A 20,837-nucleotide genomic window follows, 5' to 3' on the forward strand; every position below is an offset into this window, starting at 1 on the left:
TCCTGCTTTGCCACTTGCTAAATGCTTTTTCAAAGCATTTCGTTACTGTTGTTCTTTTAATTTCATCCCAGCTTCAATTATCAATTGTATTGCATCAACTTGAAATTCCTGAGTTTTTTTTATCTTTAGATCATAGGATGACATTTAAATAAAAAGTCAGCATGGCTTTAATATAAAAATACAGGATTGACCAATTTCTCATTACCTGATATAATACGGTATTTTATTCCAAATTAATTCTTAAAAGAATTGCCATTTTTACAATTTTTATGCCATTTGTTGTAGCATTCCATTTGTAATAGTATTCCGAATGACCTTTTATGCTGAATACATTCATAAGAGGCATATAATTAAAAAAACTTTACGGAAATTTTGTTAGAATTCTTATTTTCGGAATAGGATTCATTGATTATGATTTTGTTTATTGTTTCTATTGGCATGTTTTATACTTTACTCCATTGAAATTTTGTAATGCTTAAAATTTTTTTATAGTTAAAAACTTCGAGCTTTCTTTAAAAACATTATGTTTTTCGATTGTTTTTTGCGTTATTCTTACGTGAACAAATGAGTCAAAGGTCGAAAACTCGTTTTCGTTAAAAATTGATTTTCTTCCGATTTGATTAAAATAATTTTCGTTGAATTAAAAAACGTACTGTAATTCACCGACGCCTGTTGATGAAAAACAGCCCCACAGCATGATACTTCCTCCCCAGTGCTTTATGGTAGGTATGGTGCATTTTTGGTTATACGTCTGATTGGATTTAGATGCTCCCTGAGGGTTTCGAATACGCCTGAATTGCGAGATTCAAGAGAGTTAGTGAACCACATAACGCCACGTTGATATAAGTTCAGTCCGAAAAGTTTTATTTTTAATTCATCCGACCATAAAATATTGTTTATGAATTCATTTTCTTTATTTAAAAGATATTTGGCATATTTAAGTCGTGCAGAAATGTTTATTTTCTTTGATAATGGAACACGACGGGTCCTTCGTTTATTGATACCTTCAGTGCGTAGTGTATAAGTAATTGTATGAATGGATACTAATGCCAATTCTTTTCAAGTACAGTGCACGACAAAAGTAACCGGACAAGCCAAAATTTCCATTATTTTAAGTCATTTTAAAACTTTTTCACATAAATCACCTTTGTACATTAATTTACACGAAAAACAATTTTTTACATTTTTAATTTAATCTTTATTCAATTGTACATTAAATTTAAAGCATAAATAATTACGAGGTGCGACAAAAGAAACCGGACAGTTAAAAATAATCAAAAATTAGTATCTAGAATTGCCTCTTTTGGCATTATACACTGCGTAGCTTCTATCCTTCATTGATAAAATTAGTTTTTGTATGAACTCTATCGGGATTGATCTCCAAATTTGGATAATTTCCTCTTTTAGGTCATTGTGACATGTTGGGGTTTTTTCACCTATTTTTCTTTTCATATATGCCCAGACGTGCTCAATGGGATTGAGATCAGGTGACTGGGCGGGCCATGAAATAACTTTGATTCGGCTTGTCCGGTTACTTTTGTCGTGCACTGTAATTCTTAGTTTTGTACGGACTATTCTTTTCATTAATGAGCAAGAACGTTGAGTTATTTTCTTTGCACCACCTGATCCAGATCGATTAATGGTAGTTTCGTCTTGTTTCCATTAGGTAATATTCCAACAGTACTCTTGGTAATATCTGCAATTTAGAAATCTTTTCATAACTTTTACCTCTTTGGTATGCAGTTACAACTTGTTGTTTTAGGTCCAAATAATGCTCTTTTCTTGTCGCCATGAGTATTTTAATAACGAGCGAAAAATGAAAGTGTATTATACTAATCAGAATCTATGAAACAAAGCCTCCCTCCGGTCATTCGTCTTCAAGGTAATTTTATCATCGAGCATACGCAACAACCTCTCGGCCTCCTTATCGACCACGACAGTGGTCTCAAAAGCAAAAGAGACAATTGGTAAGTGTCAGTAAGGAGTACGTATTTCGATCTCTTTCTCTACTCCGCAAGTGCGCAAGCGTATCCTGGAGAACATGCTATCTAGAGCAACAGCGTCACGGAAAAAGATTTACCGTCCAAAACGATTGACCTACCTCCCCTGAAAGGGAACGTAGTCATCCCGTCAGGACGTTTCCCGTCGTTTCGAAGGAATCCAACCGGTTCCAAAGGGACGGGAATCTGGCGGAATCCAAAACCCTCTTCATGACATCATTGAGAAATGCATGGCGCGGTAAACGGCCAGCACTCCTCTTACATAACAGTGTGTGTAACCCGCTTTGTGAGATCATCGAACCACACCGACAACGGTGCGGATGGCACATGTCCAATCCCAGTCGCAAACAAAAGCTGATACGGACGGTTTTGTCCCCCAACGGCAGACAATCAGACATCAGTAAGAGAGCAAATCAGAATCGATTAATCAATTTTATTGAAATTACGACTAATCAATCATTTCGAAAGAAAAAGAAGCGAAATAAAGATAATTATTCATATCTTATTGCAGAAAAAATCCATATTTCTTTGATAGTCCCATCACTTTTTCCCATATATAATTTGACATTCAATTAAAGTGGAGTTTCAATGATAATTATTTGAAATTCGTGAAAATAATTAATACATTAATTCTAAAATTTGAATGACAAATAATTCCATTGATAAAAAGAGATTAAAAATAATACACGATTTCATTATAAAAGCTATCAAAAATGGTAATCATTCTAAAACATGTCATTAAAAAAAGATAGGCGTCCACAACTTATTTTCCCCATTGTATACTCACGTTTAAGTTCTCGGATTTTAATTTTCATTTAGACGTATTACTCTTTTAAAACATACTAAATTAGATGGAATGAATCTAGTTTTAAAGTAATGCGACGTCTGTTTTTCCTTGTATTTCTAAACTCACTCCTCCTTCGAGGTTCACCATATACAAAATTTAAATCTTAGAAATACAAGAAAAACGATTAAACGGTTCAAAATACAATAAAAATTTACTTAGAACTATGAAAACTAACAAAGTATAAGTTATTCAATTTTTAGTCTTTTGCTCTGACTGATATGCTCGTCTGATGGACTATCCTGTTCAATCAACGAATATTGATAAGATTTAGTTCTCTTCCACACATCAAGTTGATCAGAATGAACACCAATCACAACACCAAGAACAGTTTTCCTTGAAAATGCGTGTTTAAGAACTTGTTTGGGATTTTCGGAAATGCATATTTTACTTTTAGACTTTGAAATCCGGAAGATTTGAGCCATATTCCGCACATCCAAAACAGATCTGACATCAAAGCATTTCTCTGCACACGAACCAAAGACAATTCCCTTTCCAGACACAGCCAAAACAAGACTCAGAGAACTGGCCAGAATATTGACACGTTGTGAGGGATCTCGAATTGCCCCAGAATAGCATATTTCAACACAAACTCCCCTTTGAACAGACATTTTAAGCTATTTTATACACGATAAGACAACCTGCTTGCTTGCTGCTTGAAATGAAAGTCTCTGCTGGAAATCGAAGCAAATCAAATCAAAATTGTCATGTGCCCCGACCTGATGTGAATATTAATACCAACCTTCTCGAGGACTTGGTCATTGAGGGGAAGGATGGAGACAATATCGTACTTGTTGTAGTTGGATAATTTAGAAATGGTGGCTAATTGGTTTGGATTTTGGACTTTGATGGTAATTCGTGAAAGTATTTTGATTTTTCCTTCAAATGACTGAATGACTGGGTGATTCATTGTCTCCTCGGGGCACTAATATAATATATATAATAGGATACTGGAATTATGTCCTTTTCTCCCTTTCCGAGTTTCTGGTTAGTTTTGCTCAAGTCAACACATCTGTTCACAGCAATTGTGTGATAGTCTAAAAATATCAATGTTTCGATTGTCTTTTTTAGATCTGTAAAGTTTGTTAAAACTATGTTGAAATCCATCAACAAGATAACGTTTTATTTATAGACAAAATTGATATGATTATTTATTCAATAAATGCGTGTTTTTTTAAATAACTATAATAGAAAAAATAAATAATATTAAAAAAATATTTTGAAAAAAATTAACTCAATCAACGGACATTAAATCCTAATTCTGGCCATACCCAATAAAATATTCACAAACAAAAAACTAATAAAAAAACAAAGTCCAATCCTAAAAAGTTTTTTTAAACATCCGAAAACGTAGACAAACAAAGTCTCCTCTCCCATAAAAGTCCTTCACTCAAACCCATCTCGGAGGCTACCAATCACCAACACAAAATACAGGCCCTGATCGCCTCCTTGCATTTAATAACCAAATTCCGTGGACATTCCCCAATCGCATCCCCACATCGAATGGCTGCTGGCAGAACGTCAGCACTCTTATAAACCTCGCAAACAAGTCCTGTCGAGTAATCTCCCACATTTACCACACTCCTTTGCCTTTTTAGCTGAGATGGGTTCCCCAGTGAGGACCATTTCCATTGCCTGATATTTCCCTACTGCTCTTGGAAGATTTTGGGTTCCTCCACCGCCAGGACATGTCCCCAATTTGATTTCTGGTTGGCCGAACTGTGCGTTCTCAGAAGCATAAATAATATCGCAGGACATGGCCACCTCACAGCCACCACCCAACTATTAAACTGACATATTTCTTAAGACCACAAATCCATGGACTGCTGCTATTATTGGCAAACGAAATTTATCAAGACAAGTCCAATTGCCGAATGTATTATTTGAATAACTGGCTGGATATGTCCGATCCAACATTTCAGGAATGTCGGCTCCGGCTAATTGTGAGTGAATAATACACACCCGCGAATGCCCTGTGAGACCCAGTTAGGATTACGGACTTGATTTGCTCATTTCTCTCAAAGGACTGCAGGCAGGCCTCGATTTCCAACATTATTTGGTCACAGAGGGAGTTAAAAGCTCGTGGTCTATTCATTTTTATGAGTCCTATATTTTTGTTTATTCCTACTATATCTGTGATTATCAATTTGTCTATTCAATTATTATATTTATGTTACTTTGATTGCATAAATGTCTGCAAATTATATTACAAACACCACTCATAACAACAAATCACTATAATCAAATATAATATTTAAAATTTAAAATCAATTAATTAAAAAATTTGATTCAGGAATTATTGGTTGATGTGGTGAGCACGTGGACAGACCCAAGAGATAACCGGAATCGGATCAGACTACTGAATAAAGTCATAAAACAGTCTGCAAAGGACAAACGGTACTGGAGGGCTGAAAAGTTCGCCAGAAGATTAAATGCGGAGGTCCCACTAACAAAAGTATGGGCATTTTAAAAAGATTCACAAACCCGGAGAGATTTAAATCGGGTGAGGATAATGCGGCTCTCTTCATCAACAAATTGATAAAGTTGTACGCTGGGATCAGTAACATCCCGCACAGGAAATATGATGGACTACGTTTGAAGTTGTTGAAACCTTGAAGATGTCGGGACTTGATAATCCTCACCCATGACGAGGTGTCTCAGGCTATCAGAAATTTAAGAAGCACTGGCTCTTGTGGACCTGATGGAATTCCTACTATTCTGGTAAAAAACCTAGGACAGGTGGCAATATCAGCTCTTTGTCAAATTTACAACTTTTCTATAAACAACATTGTGGAAAATGGCACACATTCGTCCTATTCTGAAACCAGGGAGACCAAAAGACAACCCATATCTCTCCTCTGTGTCCTATCCAAAGTTCTGGAAAAATTTATTCTCAACCACATCAAACAATATCTCCCGGATTTGGATTTTCAACATGGATTTAAATGTGATAAATCAACCACTTTGACGAACTTCATCTCATGTGGACTATCTGCCAAATCGTATAACCTAAAAACAGTTATGTGCCCAGTGGATATCCATAAGGATTTTGACTCCGTTTCCAGGAAAATACTGACCAGGAAAATATACAGTGAAATTCACCCAAAGCTGAAAAAGTGGCTAGCTAACTTCCTCAGCGGCCGAAGAGGTAGGATCCAACAAAACAATACAAGATCGATGTCACGATATTTTCCAAACTGAGTCCCTCAAGGCTCACCCTTTCGTCAGCTCTTTTTAACTTATTCTTATCGGACCTTCCGCTGCCAAACGACAAACACTCAAACGGAGTCGTGAGGTTAACACGGCAAGTTCAAAACTGTACTACCTCCACAATCTCGAAAGTTGGCTTTCGATAGATCGACGAGTCCTGAAAAATCAGTCACTACGCTTCTGACTTCAGCAAGGAAATTTGGGGAAATGGTGGTGAACTTATATCTAAACAACATGGAAATCCCTTTTAAAAAATCCCAGAAAATTCTCGGCGTGACATGAGATAGTCATATGTGTTTCTCCCAACAATTTGAAAATGTTACTACTAGCTGCATGAAGAAACTGAACATTTTAAAAGTGTTCCTCCGAAAATGCAAATATTGGATCACAGCATCCCCACACGCCAATCAATCTACCGGCAATACATCGAACCCTTCATTAGTTATGCTTGTGGGGCGTTGGGAGGGTTAGTCAGTGAAACGAACCGTGAAAAAATCGAAAAAACTCAAGAAAGATTTCGGGAAGCACTACAAAGACAGAATTAACATCTATCCATCCCCTCATTCAAAGAAATCCTGGGATTCAAAGAAAGCATGGGCCTACAGGTCCCAAAACTCCACCAACGCGCCCTCATAGAAATTGTGTCGGGACTAGGGTGCAGCACCGGGCAAAGATGAGAACCCTCCTCAGAGAAGCCGGGATCACCTGATTAACTAGTTCTATGTTTTGGACGGTGATCTTGGTTCTAATAATAATAAAAAATTTGATTCAGGAATAATTGGTTGATGTGATACCTCCCACCTCCCAATTCTAATAGACGGAAAAACCTACAAAAAAACAAATGCAGGCCAAAAGAACTCAAAGAATAATAAAAATCACTCAGCAACAGTAATTTGGTCAAGTTTTTTAGTAACAGCGTGGGCAATCATCTCCGAAATATAATCACTGATAATCTCACTAATCTAAAACAACTCAAATAAAACAGAAAACAGCAAATTCCGCAGAAATATCGTAAGCCATGTCAACCGCAGTGTCAAAAACAGGCATTTTATGTCTAGTAAGTGCAATAATGCAATTCCGAACTCGGGCAATGTCACTAAATTGTTCAGAAACAATCTAAAAATAAGCAAAAGCACAAACAGCAGAGTTTTCCTGAGCAGGCGACAGCCAAATATTGCCGTTATTACCAAAAACGACACTCACAGCACATGTGAGAGTACAAAAGTGTGATTTACAGCGTCTAACCAAAGAAGGGGATATTTTGACCAACACTCCCAGATGGAGCTTCCATTAGTGGAGAAAGCCAACCTTGCCATATCTGTTACTCCGTGAGTGTAGTTGGATACAGCCGTCGGTGGGGACTGTCCGCACTTCCGCACTGATTAGGTCACCTTCGTTGAGGTACGTCTTCATCAGTTTTTCGTCCTCAAAAGACTTAATTCTCTACTCACTAAGCAAGCAGGCAATCACCGAGTCCCCACTGGGCAGAATCACTGCCGACAGTGGCAGGATTGCGTCTTGACGGGAATTTATGTTGACTCTCCACTTCCTGAGGCCCACCCCGACGATTCGACCGACAACCACGTCCCCCACTTCCCCCATGTATCTGGTCTTTAGTGGGATGACTCGGGCTAGTTGATTCACGTAGTTCACTACTCCAGCAATTGTGGCCTTTATTTCGCCCTTGTTGTCTCGGACTGTGCCGTGGCCACTTTTGGTTAGTTTGGTTGTTTATACTGCATGTACATTGGGTTGGTCACGATTGTGTCTCCGGGCACTACTATTCCACTCACACTGCTTTCTGTTTTTTCTTTTTTGGTTCTATTTTTTAATGAATAGATAATCGTGGACATGCCACACAAAACTACTCGATATATTAAATTTATTTAATAATAAATAAATCATCACTTAATCTCAATAAATAATATTCCTCAACTTTAAATTAGTCATAAATAGAGGGTCGGCTTCCCTATTGAAAAAAACAAATTGATATAAATGTTTAAATTTTTTTTTTTGGAAGATTAAAAAATATATTAAGAGTATGAGAAATCGTCAAAAAAAAACTAGCTATTATGTACTGGCTCGCAGGATTGAAAGACAATTCCCGCGTAAAACAGCCTGCGAGATCCTCTGAATAAGGAATATAAATTCCCTCGGATCTCTGGAGCGGTAGGTGCACAGGCGGCCAAGTTTCTTGAGATGAGCAAGCGTCTTGGCCCCAAAAACACAGGAAGTTTCGACGGCAATTGCCCAAAAGCAAAATCGATCGCGTAAATCGTCGTATTTCGTTAGTTTTGTGAATTCGGCCATCTCAGCCGACGAACCGGGTCGACAAGCCGTAGCATTTAAGGCACCCTTGGCGAAAGAGTCAGAACAGGTGACGTCCCACACGAGCTGCTTCCCGGATTCAAAAGCGAAAAGCGTACAGCCGTCTGGACGTTTTGCATCTTCAAGAACAAGGCCCGTCGGTTCCAGAATAGAAGGGAAACCAGCTCTTTCCAGAGCTTTGTGAATTAGATTGTTGATTTCGGTGTGCCGAGGAAATCGGCCGGCGCTCATTCGACAAGACAGAGGATGTAGCCCAAAGGCGTCAACTTTATCCCCACAACGACATGGGTGAGGTCTGCAGACAGGGAGTCCAAGGCGATTACAGATACCCAAACGGAGTGAATCCCTATCGAGGACAGTATCCAAAAGCGGAGAAGGGAGTACATTCAGCCAGGAGCCTGAGTATGGCTGACAGGCGGAACGGAAACAAGCCAGTCTGTGTTGGTCGAGGAGTGGTTCCAAGTCAGTTGAAGATCGACGGCAAAGAATTTTGTCCCAGTCTCGCTGAGAAAAGACATCGGAAGGGACTTCAGAGAAATTGCGTTTCCAAAGAGCGAGGGCCGAATCAATATCAGAGTCCAACGATGATTCAGTAGTTTTTTCCAGAATCTTTTGGACAAGAAGATATGATCCAGACGCCGAAGAAAGAAAGGCAGGAAGAGCCAAATCAATACTGGAACGGAGGCCCAGACCCCCGTGACTCACAGGAAGTTTAGCCTGACACCAGGCAATATCATCGAAATGCACATTGAGAATTTTCTCCGCAGACCTCCGAACCAAGGAATCATAAGATTCCAGCACTTGCGTGGCATAAAAACAAGGTGAGCTCCTCAGGATATAAACAATTTTTGGGATCAAAAGATAGTTCTTGAGGATGTAGAATGAAGGATGAGGATCAATGACAGAAAGTTTTTCACAAAGAGATGCGATAAGATTTTTTTTGGCGAGGAGGATTTGTGTAGCTGAGTCGGCGAGAATCGGTGACCCCAGAATTTCCAGATCAGACAGAGGTGTCTGTCTCAACTCAGGAAGGAGTTTGCAAAAAAGAGAGAAGGAGTTCTTAAACAGGGATGGCTCAACAGAGAGATTGACAATCTCGGACTTGCTGGAATTAATAACCAGACCAATGTCGGATAAAGCCGGAATTAGACTGGCTAAGTCCTTTAGCAAAACATCAGGCGGACCGCCAAGGGTGCAATCGTCGAGATACCAAAGATTAAGGGGTGATTCGTTAACGCGGGCAATGGCATCCACGGCAAGAGCGAACAGTAATGGGCCCAAAGGATCCCCCTGTTGGACGCCACAGGACGAAGAAATGAAAGAACCACCGGCGATTAAAAGTGATGGAAGCGAGTACGAAAGCGATATAAAGGGAAGCAAGTGTGGAACACGGTCTTGGCAGACCTCCAACATATGACCACGGTCCAGAGAATTGAAAGCATTAGTTACATCCAGTTTCAATAAGGCAAGGGAAATATTGGAACGAGTAGAACCGTGAATAAAACAACGACAGGCATGGACAGAAGACTCGCAACCGCCAGGAACACCCACACCCAACTGAATGGGCTGCAGTTGCTCGCCAATAGAAGGAATAACTGACTTACAACAGACTTTCGCTTTGCCGCTTAGGAATAAATTGCACAAGTTAGTGCAAGAATGTTTAAATTAGACAAAACTCAATCCGATAGAATAATTAACAAAGAACGGGAAAATTGCGAAGAAATGTGAACTAGTCATTGAGCAAAGGAAATGAATAATGAGAAATGCCCCCATCTCTACTCAGCATGGAAACGACGACAGAATCCCCAACTTCTATAAGTCGATGTGAAGCAGCTCTAAATATATTCTGACAACAGGCATTAATCTCATCAACACTCATATCCACATCTTCACTTCTGGTCACCTTTTCAGTACCAGAAATGTTGTGTTTGCCCACCTGAAATCCTCACTGACGGAATACCAGATTAGCCAAAAGAGGAGTCATAATAGCAGCCCCCATTCCACTGGCCGAGTAAATAACCTTTTCAATGCAGCCGACTGGGTCGTAGTCGTAGACACACGCACTTCCTGCCATCCAACCACCACCAACAACCTTCGTTGTCAAATCCGGCCACCACAGGGAAGGCGTAGTAAGGAAAGAACCTCTTGCTGTACAACTTCATGGCCAAACGATGGGAGAATGAATCACATGTTAAGGGCAGACTGGAGTCCTCGTCATATCTCTACCCAATTACTCACCACACAACCTCCACGATCAATTTCATCTCCTTGACCAAGGTGGTGGCATCCCCCTGATATCCACATGTGGTCATTAGTATATTTTTATTACTATTTAGTCATTAAGGGCTATACATTTGGTGGTTTCTGTTCATTTCCCGAGAGAGAATTTGGTATCCGGACGTAAGACGAGTGTCAGATGCGAGTACAACGTAATTTTTGGTAGCAATACCAATGACTGAACTAACATGTTATTCACATGAGGAAAATACCCCCCGTTAAATTCGTAGGGGTTCCATTGCTCCTCTTTTGATGTCAAAATTGAACTTATCATCACTAGAGCTATAACGTTCTATTAATTATTATTTAAATTGCAAAAATGAATTTTATTGATATATTAGATATAATTTGAATGCTTTTTAATATTTTACAGAAAATAAGTTTTTTAAACAATTTATTATAGGATCATACGTGGATTAAAAATGTCAAAAACAATGTTATAAATAAATTGATTATTGGAAATAGGAGATCAATGCGGTTATCACTGTGCCCAATATTAATCCGAATAATTCTATAGAAAAAAGAATTATTCCAATTTTTGTAGAACTATTATCTTTAAGCAAACTGAGTCTGTTTTTTTTGACTTGTTGTGTCTGGGCAGTCAAATAATATGAGAACCATTCCATTAATCGAAACGTTGAGAAATACTCCAGCAACAAAAGCCAGGCCCCAATTAAGTATTCCTGTAATATTCCCAAAAATAATCCCAACAAAGAACCCAAAATAAAAAAATGCTACTGAAATAAAATTGAGAATTAAAATCTTCTTTTTAGAAAACTCCATGCTCAGGAAAATAGAAATATCACCTAAATTGTAACGAAAAACACGTGCCAATTTCGTGAGTAAATTCTTCAAAGAATATTATAATGCTTAAACTAAGACCAAATACAATGCTGGTCGAATAAGCAATGCTCAAAGAGAATCCGTCCATAAATTTATGAATGCTGTCCCCAACAATCATAGAAACGACCAACGAGTTGTCAATTGGTTCTTGTTCCTTTTATACTTTAATAAGAATTACAAATTGAATCGGTTCTTGACATTTATAATTCGAATAAAAGTCGGAAATAGAACTGAATATATATATTAACAAGTTTCCGATCTGCATCACTATGCCTTTCCAAAGAATTGTTTTTTTAGGTTCGTCGATTGCGAAAATCTGCGACTTTAAGTGACAATCGGACAACCTCAGGTATCAAAAATAGGAGAGTGGCACTACTAGTCGCCCCAATAGACAGTGTTATGAAAAACAGGAGCATATATTTGTATAATGAATATTTGCTTATAAACACAAATGAAATCCCGAAAGCAGATAATAACGAGAATACTAATAAAGTCAGCAGCCCACACATCCACACTGAATTTAAAATCATCAAAAATACCTAATCGTTTGCTTGGCAATTTATGGTTTGATGGATTTTCGTTGTTGGCGGGTGATTTGTTCAAAACCATGTGGCTGTTTATCCCAATGAACAGAAGGGGCAAGTAATACATTTATCAAATTCACGAATGCTTTATTATTATTTGAGTTTGATTGATTTTATCAAAATTCCGAGAACTTTTGATATTTAGGTTAATGGGAAAATGGGAAATTATAAGTCAATTTTTGATGATCCTTCGATTCGATGGAGGATTTTATCACGTTCAACTTGAATTTTAACGAGCATTATTTTTAGAAGTTGGTTTTTCATTCGGGAATATATATTATTACTTTAAAATTCTGTTATCTCAGTTGTTTCAAATAACTTTCACGTAGGTTTCTAGAATTATTTAAAAAGGATTTTTAAAGGATATTCTATTTGTTTAATTGTACTATTTTCACCCTTTTATTACTCGAATTGACATTTACCATTAAAGATAACTTTAATTATCAATAATTGAATTGTATAAAATAATTTTTCTGACTAAAAAGATGAGGATAAATCAAAGCATCGAAAAAGATTGTCAAGAAATGGTGAAATTTCAAATTTTTTTTTTAATTGTAGAAACTTTTTAAAAATCAAATATAAAAACTGTTTAAGCTTGACCTCTTTCTTTGACACAATGCCCTGTTATCCTGAAGTATGAACTTGCAGAAATATTCATGAACCAGCAAATCATTTCCTGAATTTTGATAAAAGTTGAGCATTTTCTTCCGTTGAGGAGTTTTTTTCAATAAAATTTATTTTGTAAATATTTGTAGATATTTTTTTAGATATAAAATATCTAAATATATATTTTATTTTCAAAAGTTTTACGTTTGGTAAAAGTCGCATGAGTAAGTTAATTATCCATAAACACGTCTTTCCACGCATATTCTAAATCACTATTTAGTTTAATCGACGTGGTCATTCGCAACTCCATTGCTGACTGGGTCCTTTAGTTGTTCCAGACATGTGTCTGTGTCTGTACATGTCTAGTCTTCCATCGATTTTGTATTAGTTGCGTAGCACTGGCTGACACATGTACTTTATATGGCGGCTGGTTGATACTATAATTCTATTAAAATGTCTGTGAAAAATACGTAAATGTTGATTATGTATGGAAGGCCGTATTTCCCAGCATTAAGATAGCCTTAATGTCTATATTTTGTTTTCTTTTGTCGCTGCTATGCAACCTGTCATTTTAATTACTATTTTTTATAAATTTTGCTATTAGCGTGGGCAATGTAGGTTTTGGGACTGTTTTTAGATTGTGACTGTCATGTCGAAGGATTGATGATGGCTTCGGAAACCCCTGGAGACTTAGTTATGGAAGAAGACTGTAGTTATGACGAAGAACTGTCGAGAGATGAAATGTACGAATATGCTCGTCTTATTGGGGTGGACCCACAAACAGAGCCCGGTCTCATGTACATTGTCCAGGAAGGACTGAAAGCACCACTTCCCGAACATTGGAAGCCCATGTAACCTTATAAGTAATTGAACAGTCTTCGGGAGAATGGACAAATTTATTATTTTAATTTTTTGACCTCAAAAAGCACCTGGGAACACCCATGTGATGATTTCTACAGGAAAATGGCAGATCGAGAAAGATCACAGAGAACGCTGATTAAAGAACCTCAAAAAATTAACGGACATTTGGAAAAGGCTACAAATGGGACAACCCCTATCAATCTAGTCCCAGAAAACAGCCTAGTGATCCCATTTGACTCATTTGTAGTTCAGTTTTGGAAGGGAGGTCAGTGATGAGTACGAACTGTCAAGTAAACACGAAGACTCGCCAAGGTTGTGACTTATTTATGGCTGATCAGCAGAAATCGGGAAGTCAAGAACTCAGAAAGACAGGTAGAGAACTCTGAGGGCTTGGATTCGTACGAGGTAGTTGTAGTTTGGAGGAATCGTAGAATGACAATTATGTTTTGCAGCCATCAAAAATCGTTTCATTCAAGCAAAAGAAATCGGAAATTATTGACTTTGGTCGACTAGGTGAGCAGAAATCGAACGGGCTATGTCGAAAAAATAACCACAAATTAAAAAATCACTACAAATCAACAAATCATTTAAAAGCAACTCAAAATTATATCCTCAATAAAAAACCTAAACTGGATAACCTCCCTTCGAATTCTAAAAAAGCGAATAAATTAGTTGGGGATGAACATTTAAAAAGTCCAAATACCTGCAGTGTAGTTCCGGATTGTTGCAATAAGCAAGACTCTGTTTTTGAGAACCAAACATTTTGTTCTCAAAATGGTTTAACAGACAATGAAAACAGTCATTTATCCAAAATAGTGTCAAAAAATGTCATTTCTAATCAATTTGCGGCCAAAGGTATTTTGTTGGACACCGAATCTAAAAATGTGTGGCTTTTAATGTATTTCTGTATAGAATGGAGAAATTGACAATTTGCTATCAAAGTTATCCCTTTCAACACAAAATGAGCAGTCCTGTCATTCCGAGGTTAGTGATCTTGACATTTATAATGGTAGATTTATGGAGAATCAACTTCTACCCATATTCGACTGTATATCCCTTAATTAAATGTTTCAGTCCAGAAAACCAATTAAAACATTCCAAAAGTGTTACTGTGGGTGAAATCAAGAATGGAACATTTAATTATCACACATCAAATAATTCAGAAAACCGCTGTATGACTATTGCCCTTTAAATACACTTAGCTGCTGATCAAGTGTTTACTACACACAAAATGGGCCTGTCCTCCCAACCTACTGCCTTCCGTTTGTGAGGTGATTGTGACTTGTTAGAAGCCCGTTTTAACAATAATCGAATTCCTACGAATATGCTCAAGTCGTATGACCAGGCTGAAAGATCCCTGGAAGCCAAATGGAGGCGATACCAGGAACTGCAGAAGACTGGAGTCAAAGAAGTGCTTACTAGACCAGCAAATAAGTAATTTTGAAATATATGAACTGCATAGACCATTGGAAGACACGACAGTCAATGATCGACTGTCTAATCACAGAAAATGGCTTTCAAAACTCCAAGACGACATAACAGCCCACCTTTGTCGCAAATGATGAAATGTCTGTCCATACTGTGTATAAATATATGCCTCTTAATTTACTGTTCCAATTTTTGTGCGAATATAAAGATTTTGTTCCCTTTAAAACAGGCAGTTTAGATGGATGGACAAATTTAATTAAACAAAGAAAAAGACTGGTTAAAGGCTAGATTCTGTAAGAGTGTTTGTTGCGGGTGAGGTAGTTTATGATAAATTCGATTGGATCGGGGGGTCTCTCCTTGGCCAAGGACATCATGGACTGAATTAGAATCGGAACAACTGTTTTGTGGAGGTAGTCACGTTCGGGAAGACTATTTAATTCGAGTCTTTGAACTTTGTTCATTTCGTGGATTCCAGTCTGTTGATAAGGCAATAAAAGTACTTGGCTTCGAGAATCGAAAAATGTTTTCTGTTCCATACTATCAATAGAATCACTGTTTATATTTCCAGAAGTCATAACTAATATTGACAATCAATTTGTATACAGTTATCCATACTCACAGCAACCAATTAAAACAAAAATTTATTAAACAATATTTTAAATATTTATAATAAAACACATAAAAAAATTAATCTTTTTCTTGTGAAGCTAATCAAATAACATTTATACTAATTTAAAATGATTGGGCAAAATTCTTTAGTTCGTGGAATGTATCTGATTTATTTTCAGCACAATTTCACATTTAGAATTTTAAAAAATTAGAAAAATGTTGTAGATTGCCAATATAAAATATTATTATTAAAATAATTTTATATTATTTCCGAATATTCACGACAATAAGCCACGCTATTTAAATAGTCTCTTTCTCATTTTGATAAATGCTACCACTTACTATAAAACCACTGAAAAATCTTGTTCGGAATGCTTCGTTAAATTCAAACCAAAACTCTAAAATCCTGATCACAGGCGGATTGGGACAACTCGGATTGGGACTCGCTCGTTTTTTAAGGTAATAAAATAACTAATAAAAGGAATAAATTTGGGAGAGAAAACGTGATTGTATCCGATTTGAAGCAACCATCGTCTCAAGTTCTCAAAGAAGGTTTCTCTGGGAAATTAATTTTCAGGGCCATTTCAGAAAGTCGACGTGGTGAATGTCCAGTCATTGGAACAGGCGATTGTCGACAACAAAATAACATGTTTGATAAACTACGCAGCTCTCCTCAGTGGAGCAGCAGAGTCAAATTTCTCTTTGGCAATGCACGTGAATATGCAAGGAGCCTTCAATTCTTTTCACGTGGCCAACAAACACAACTTGCAACTTTTCATTCCCAGTACAATCGGTCGACCTAAAAATTTCATTTCCAGCCGTTTTTGGGCCTACAACCCCCAAGGTGATGACACCGGACATGACCATAATGAGGCCTCAGTCACTTTATGGAGTCACTAAGGTCACTATGGAACTTCTTGGGGAGGTCTCGTCTTGTTTTTTATTCAAGTATTACCATTCAAAGTTTGGACTTGACTTTCGGTCACTTCGATTGCCTGGAATAATCTCCTGGGATTGCGAGCCTGGATTTGGCACGACAGGTAATATTATCTGATATTTAATTAGATTATGCGGTCAATGTGTTTCACGAAATTATTAAATCTGGCAAATATGAGTGCTATTTGGAGGAGGATACCCGTCTCCCAATGATGTATATTGATGACTTGGAACGAGGAATTTTTGACTTTTTAATGGCTCCTTCGGACAGTCTCAAACAGAGGACTTACAACATTTCTGGATTTGATGTCACCCCTCGAGAATTGTTTTATGAAATAGGAAAATCTGTGGCCTCCATGGAAATAACCTACAAAAACGACCCTGTCCGACAGGCCATAGGTTGTAGGTCTGTTTAGTATGTTTTGTAGCCAATTCTTGGCCACATTCACTGAATGATAATCATGCCATACAGGACTGGGGTTGGAAGTCGAATTTTGATTTAGCGAAGACATGTCTGATCATGCTAGAAAACTTATTACCAGCCAAGTATAATAAGGCTTAAAAATATTGATATAAATGGTTTATTGTTCTAAATAAAGGAAATTAATGTTATTTAATTATGTTCTGTCACCATAGGAGTGGATTAATCTGTAGTTCTGATTATCATAATTAAAACACCCCACCCTCATTAGTTGACCCAAATAACTAATATCTGGAACATTAAATATTACTGTAAAAGGAAAAGTATTTCCACAAAACAAGCTGAGGTGATGGATCAGCAATCTGAAGTACAAATGATCAAATTCCATCCAAAGGAGTAGGTGGACTATTCTATAAGGCGGTTTACAAAAAGTTATGGGAGGTATGTGGAATGTTGCCTTCTACAGTCCGACCCCCAAATGGGGCACCAAGTGCCCCAAAATGCGGGGGTGCCCCAAAAACAGGGGTTTGTTATTTTTTTAAAAATTAAACCATTAATAAACATCAAAAAACATTTTTACTAAAATATTCAGTTATTTTCTTTTTATTTGTAGAGTTTTGTCTGATATTGTTCGTCAATTTCAGCCGAAAATCAAAAAAATCTCGGAGCATACTTGGTGCAACATTAGAAATTTTTTCTTCTAAATTGTTAAGCAGATCTTTTGTTTTTGCTACGACATTTTCACTATTTTCGGTTTCTGAATATGTATCATAAACATTATTGTTCATGTCTTCGCATTCTCCATCAATTGTTTCGTTAACAACTTGATCTAAATGTTCATCTGTTAGACAGTTTTTTGTTGCATAAGAATCACGGTTCCTGTCGATTTTCTTCCAACAATTAACAATACTTTTAGCATCTATTTTCTCCCATCCTTTTGAAATTAGCATCATAACCTGACGCAAATTTAATTTACCAATAGAATGTGTAAAATCGTTTTCGAAATCTTGAAAACATAAAAATTCCATTAAGAAAGAGGAATAATAATCTTTAAAAATCTTGATTATTCCCATATCCAAAGGTTGTAAATAGGGCGTTGTATTTTTCGGCAAAAATATTTTAATACTTTCTGGTCATATTTTTCAAAATAATTTTTCACATAAGATAAATCACATGAAGCTTTTTCACCACATATTGACTTGAATTGAAGTTCATGCCGCAATTTAAATCTATCAAGCCACCCATTGGAAGCTTTAAAAGAAGTAAATCCAATTTTTGAAGCTGTAACTAAGGCAATTTTTTTCAAAATAGGGCCTGAAATCGGAATTTTATCTACGCGTAGTCTTTGAAATATTTCAAAGACTTGATCATCAAATTTATCTTTATCGGCTTTAAATGTGTCATATTCCTCAGAAATAGTATTGCCGTGTTGCAAGAAAGGTACAATATTTCGTTTTATTCTTGATATTGTTCCTTTACTTGTGTTGTACTTTTTCATTAGTTGCCTCTCAGATAAATTTTTCTTCAAAATTTCTTTAGCAATCTTCAATTTAGTTTCGTAATCCATAACCACAACAATAAAAATATAAATTGAAAATAAAACAAAAAATAATTAATTTATTATAATTTTATTTTATTTTTAATTCCTTATAAATGATTTTATGGTGCCCCAAAAATTCCATAATTTTTTATCGATTTTTATTTTTTTTCTGCCAAAATGTACTTTTGGAATAAAGTGCCCCAAATTGCGGGGGTGCCCCAAAATCCGAGGGTGCCCCACCCCTGGGGTCTGCCCCATTTTGGGGTCGGACTGTAGTTTCGTAATCCATAACCACAACAATAAAAATATAAATTGAAAATAAAACAAAAAATAATTAATTTATTATAATTTTATTTTATTTTTAATTCCTTATAAATGATTTTATGGTGCCCCAAAAATTCCATAATTTTTTATCGATTTTTATTTTTTTTCTGCCAAAATGTACTTTTGGAATAAAGTGCCCCAAATTGCGGGGGTGCCCCAAAATCCGAGGGTGCCCCACCCCTGGGGTCTGCCCCATTTTGGGGTCGGACTGTAGTCACTTTAAAGGTTATTAATTAATTTTTTAAAAAGGTGTTAAAAAGATAACAGACCAAGAATGAGAAAATAGGTAAAATGGTATTTTTTGCCATTAATAAATAAATTAGAAAAAATTATTTTGAAAAAAATTTGAAAATTTTTCATTTGTACAACAACGAACACAATTTTTTGGCAAAACAATAATGGGATTTATATCAGTTATACGCAAAAAAACGAATGCTAATTCTATCTCTTCAAAATTTCCATATGAAATCGCACAAAAATAATGTAACTTTGAGTGATGTAATTTAAAGATTAAAGTTAAAAAAGATTTTGGTGCTAATCATGCGCTAAGATTGGAAGAAATTGAGATGCCTATGCCAATATGGCTGCAGTAGAATTATTACTAATAAATAATCTAGTCAAAATAACAATGAATGCTTAAAATTAGATTCGCTACGAAATTGAAAAACGGAACGTGTACGGATTTTGGAACAAAAATGATTAAAAACCATAAAAATTATTTACAATAAAATTTCCATCGAATATTTTTTAATTCAAATTTTTTGTCCTATTTTTTCAATTTCCATTAAATATTTCTGTGAAAATAGATTATGTAAATTAGTTCGAGGATCAGCGTTGAAGCTCTAAAAATTAGTGTTTAAGTCACTTATAACCAAGCGTTTGGATTTTTCTTGGAAATTTTTTGTTAAGATATTAAGACATTTATTGATCAAAGAAGCAGGGTAAAACAGTTAATTATAATCCGCGTGATCCCCGATTCACTTCGCAAGCGACCGCAATTCTTCGGAAAGGTTCGATCCCGTCCACGGTGATCGGTCTGGGACGACGATGTCCCGGGTCAGAGTCCCAGAAATCCTTTTCGGTAGCCATTAGGTGCCTTCTGAGGCATATCCGATTGGAAGTTCTAACTGACATGGTGGACTACATAAGGCTACGCTAAGACCGGAATGTAAAAGATCCCCATTTTCAACTATGTCGTGCCAAAAGGACTCGTCGCCTCGCAGGCAAAAGAAGAATGACGAGAATTAACCCATTGTTGGAAACTAGCCTCCTTTGGATTCGAACCCACGACTGTCCAGATCCAGCATCCATAGCTAAAGCTTCAGTTAAAGTAAGAGATATTTTGTTAAAATAGGATATACCAAAAAAACTGTTCGTTAAACATTCAATTACTGGAAAATTTAATGAGGAAATAAATGACTATTTAAATACAATTTAATCCTTTATAAGTCGGATACTTTGTCATTAAGAATCCAAAGATATTAAGAGGAAGCATCGTAGTGGTGATTATTCTTTCATTTTGAATGATTTACACAAGCAATATATTTTTAATTTGGTCGATGATAGTCAATTATCGACACAATCAAAGTTAAAAGACACACTGTTTTTTGAATATATGATAAATATCAGTCAAAGTAAAATTAACAGATGTCTTGAAGATTTTCACAATGTAATTAAACAATCCTAAACAATATTTTGATACCACAATTAATCTAGAGAAAATATAAAGATTATTTCCGACGTTACAAACTGAAATCGAATATAAGATCATATTTTTTCTCGATGAAATATGATTTTCTATTTGGAAGCGTGCGAAAATACAGAGCAATATTTTGAAATTTTCCCTATTTAATAGTGGCTTAAGTAAAAAGCAGAAACATATCTCTTTTACAGTATTGAATAGATATTGAATGATTTTCCACTGAAATTTTCAATTTTTTAATGGACAGACTTTTAAAGAATGTCTGATAAAAAACTCAAAAAATGGCATAAAATTCATAATATGTGACATGGGCTGCGCGATACC

General features: G+C 36.3%; 1 protein-coding gene across 1 annotated transcript; it reads right to left on the reverse strand.

The window, feature by feature from the left end:
* Nucleotides 1–3,032: 3,032 nt before the first annotated feature.
* On the reverse strand, nt 3,033–3,455 carry LOC115228347 (probable ribonuclease P protein subunit 3). The gene has a single exon (XM_029798947.1). It carries the CDS (start codon nt 3,453–3,455, stop codon nt 3,033–3,035), a length of 423 nt encoding a protein of 140 aa, XP_029654807.1.
* Nucleotides 3,456–20,837: the final 17,382 nt, after the last annotated feature.

This window comes from Octopus sinensis, unplaced genomic scaffold (assembly GCF_006345805.1).
Source record: "Octopus sinensis unplaced genomic scaffold, ASM634580v1 Contig10374, whole genome shotgun sequence".
Classification (NCBI taxonomy): domain Eukaryota; kingdom Metazoa; phylum Mollusca; class Cephalopoda; order Octopoda; family Octopodidae; genus Octopus; species Octopus sinensis.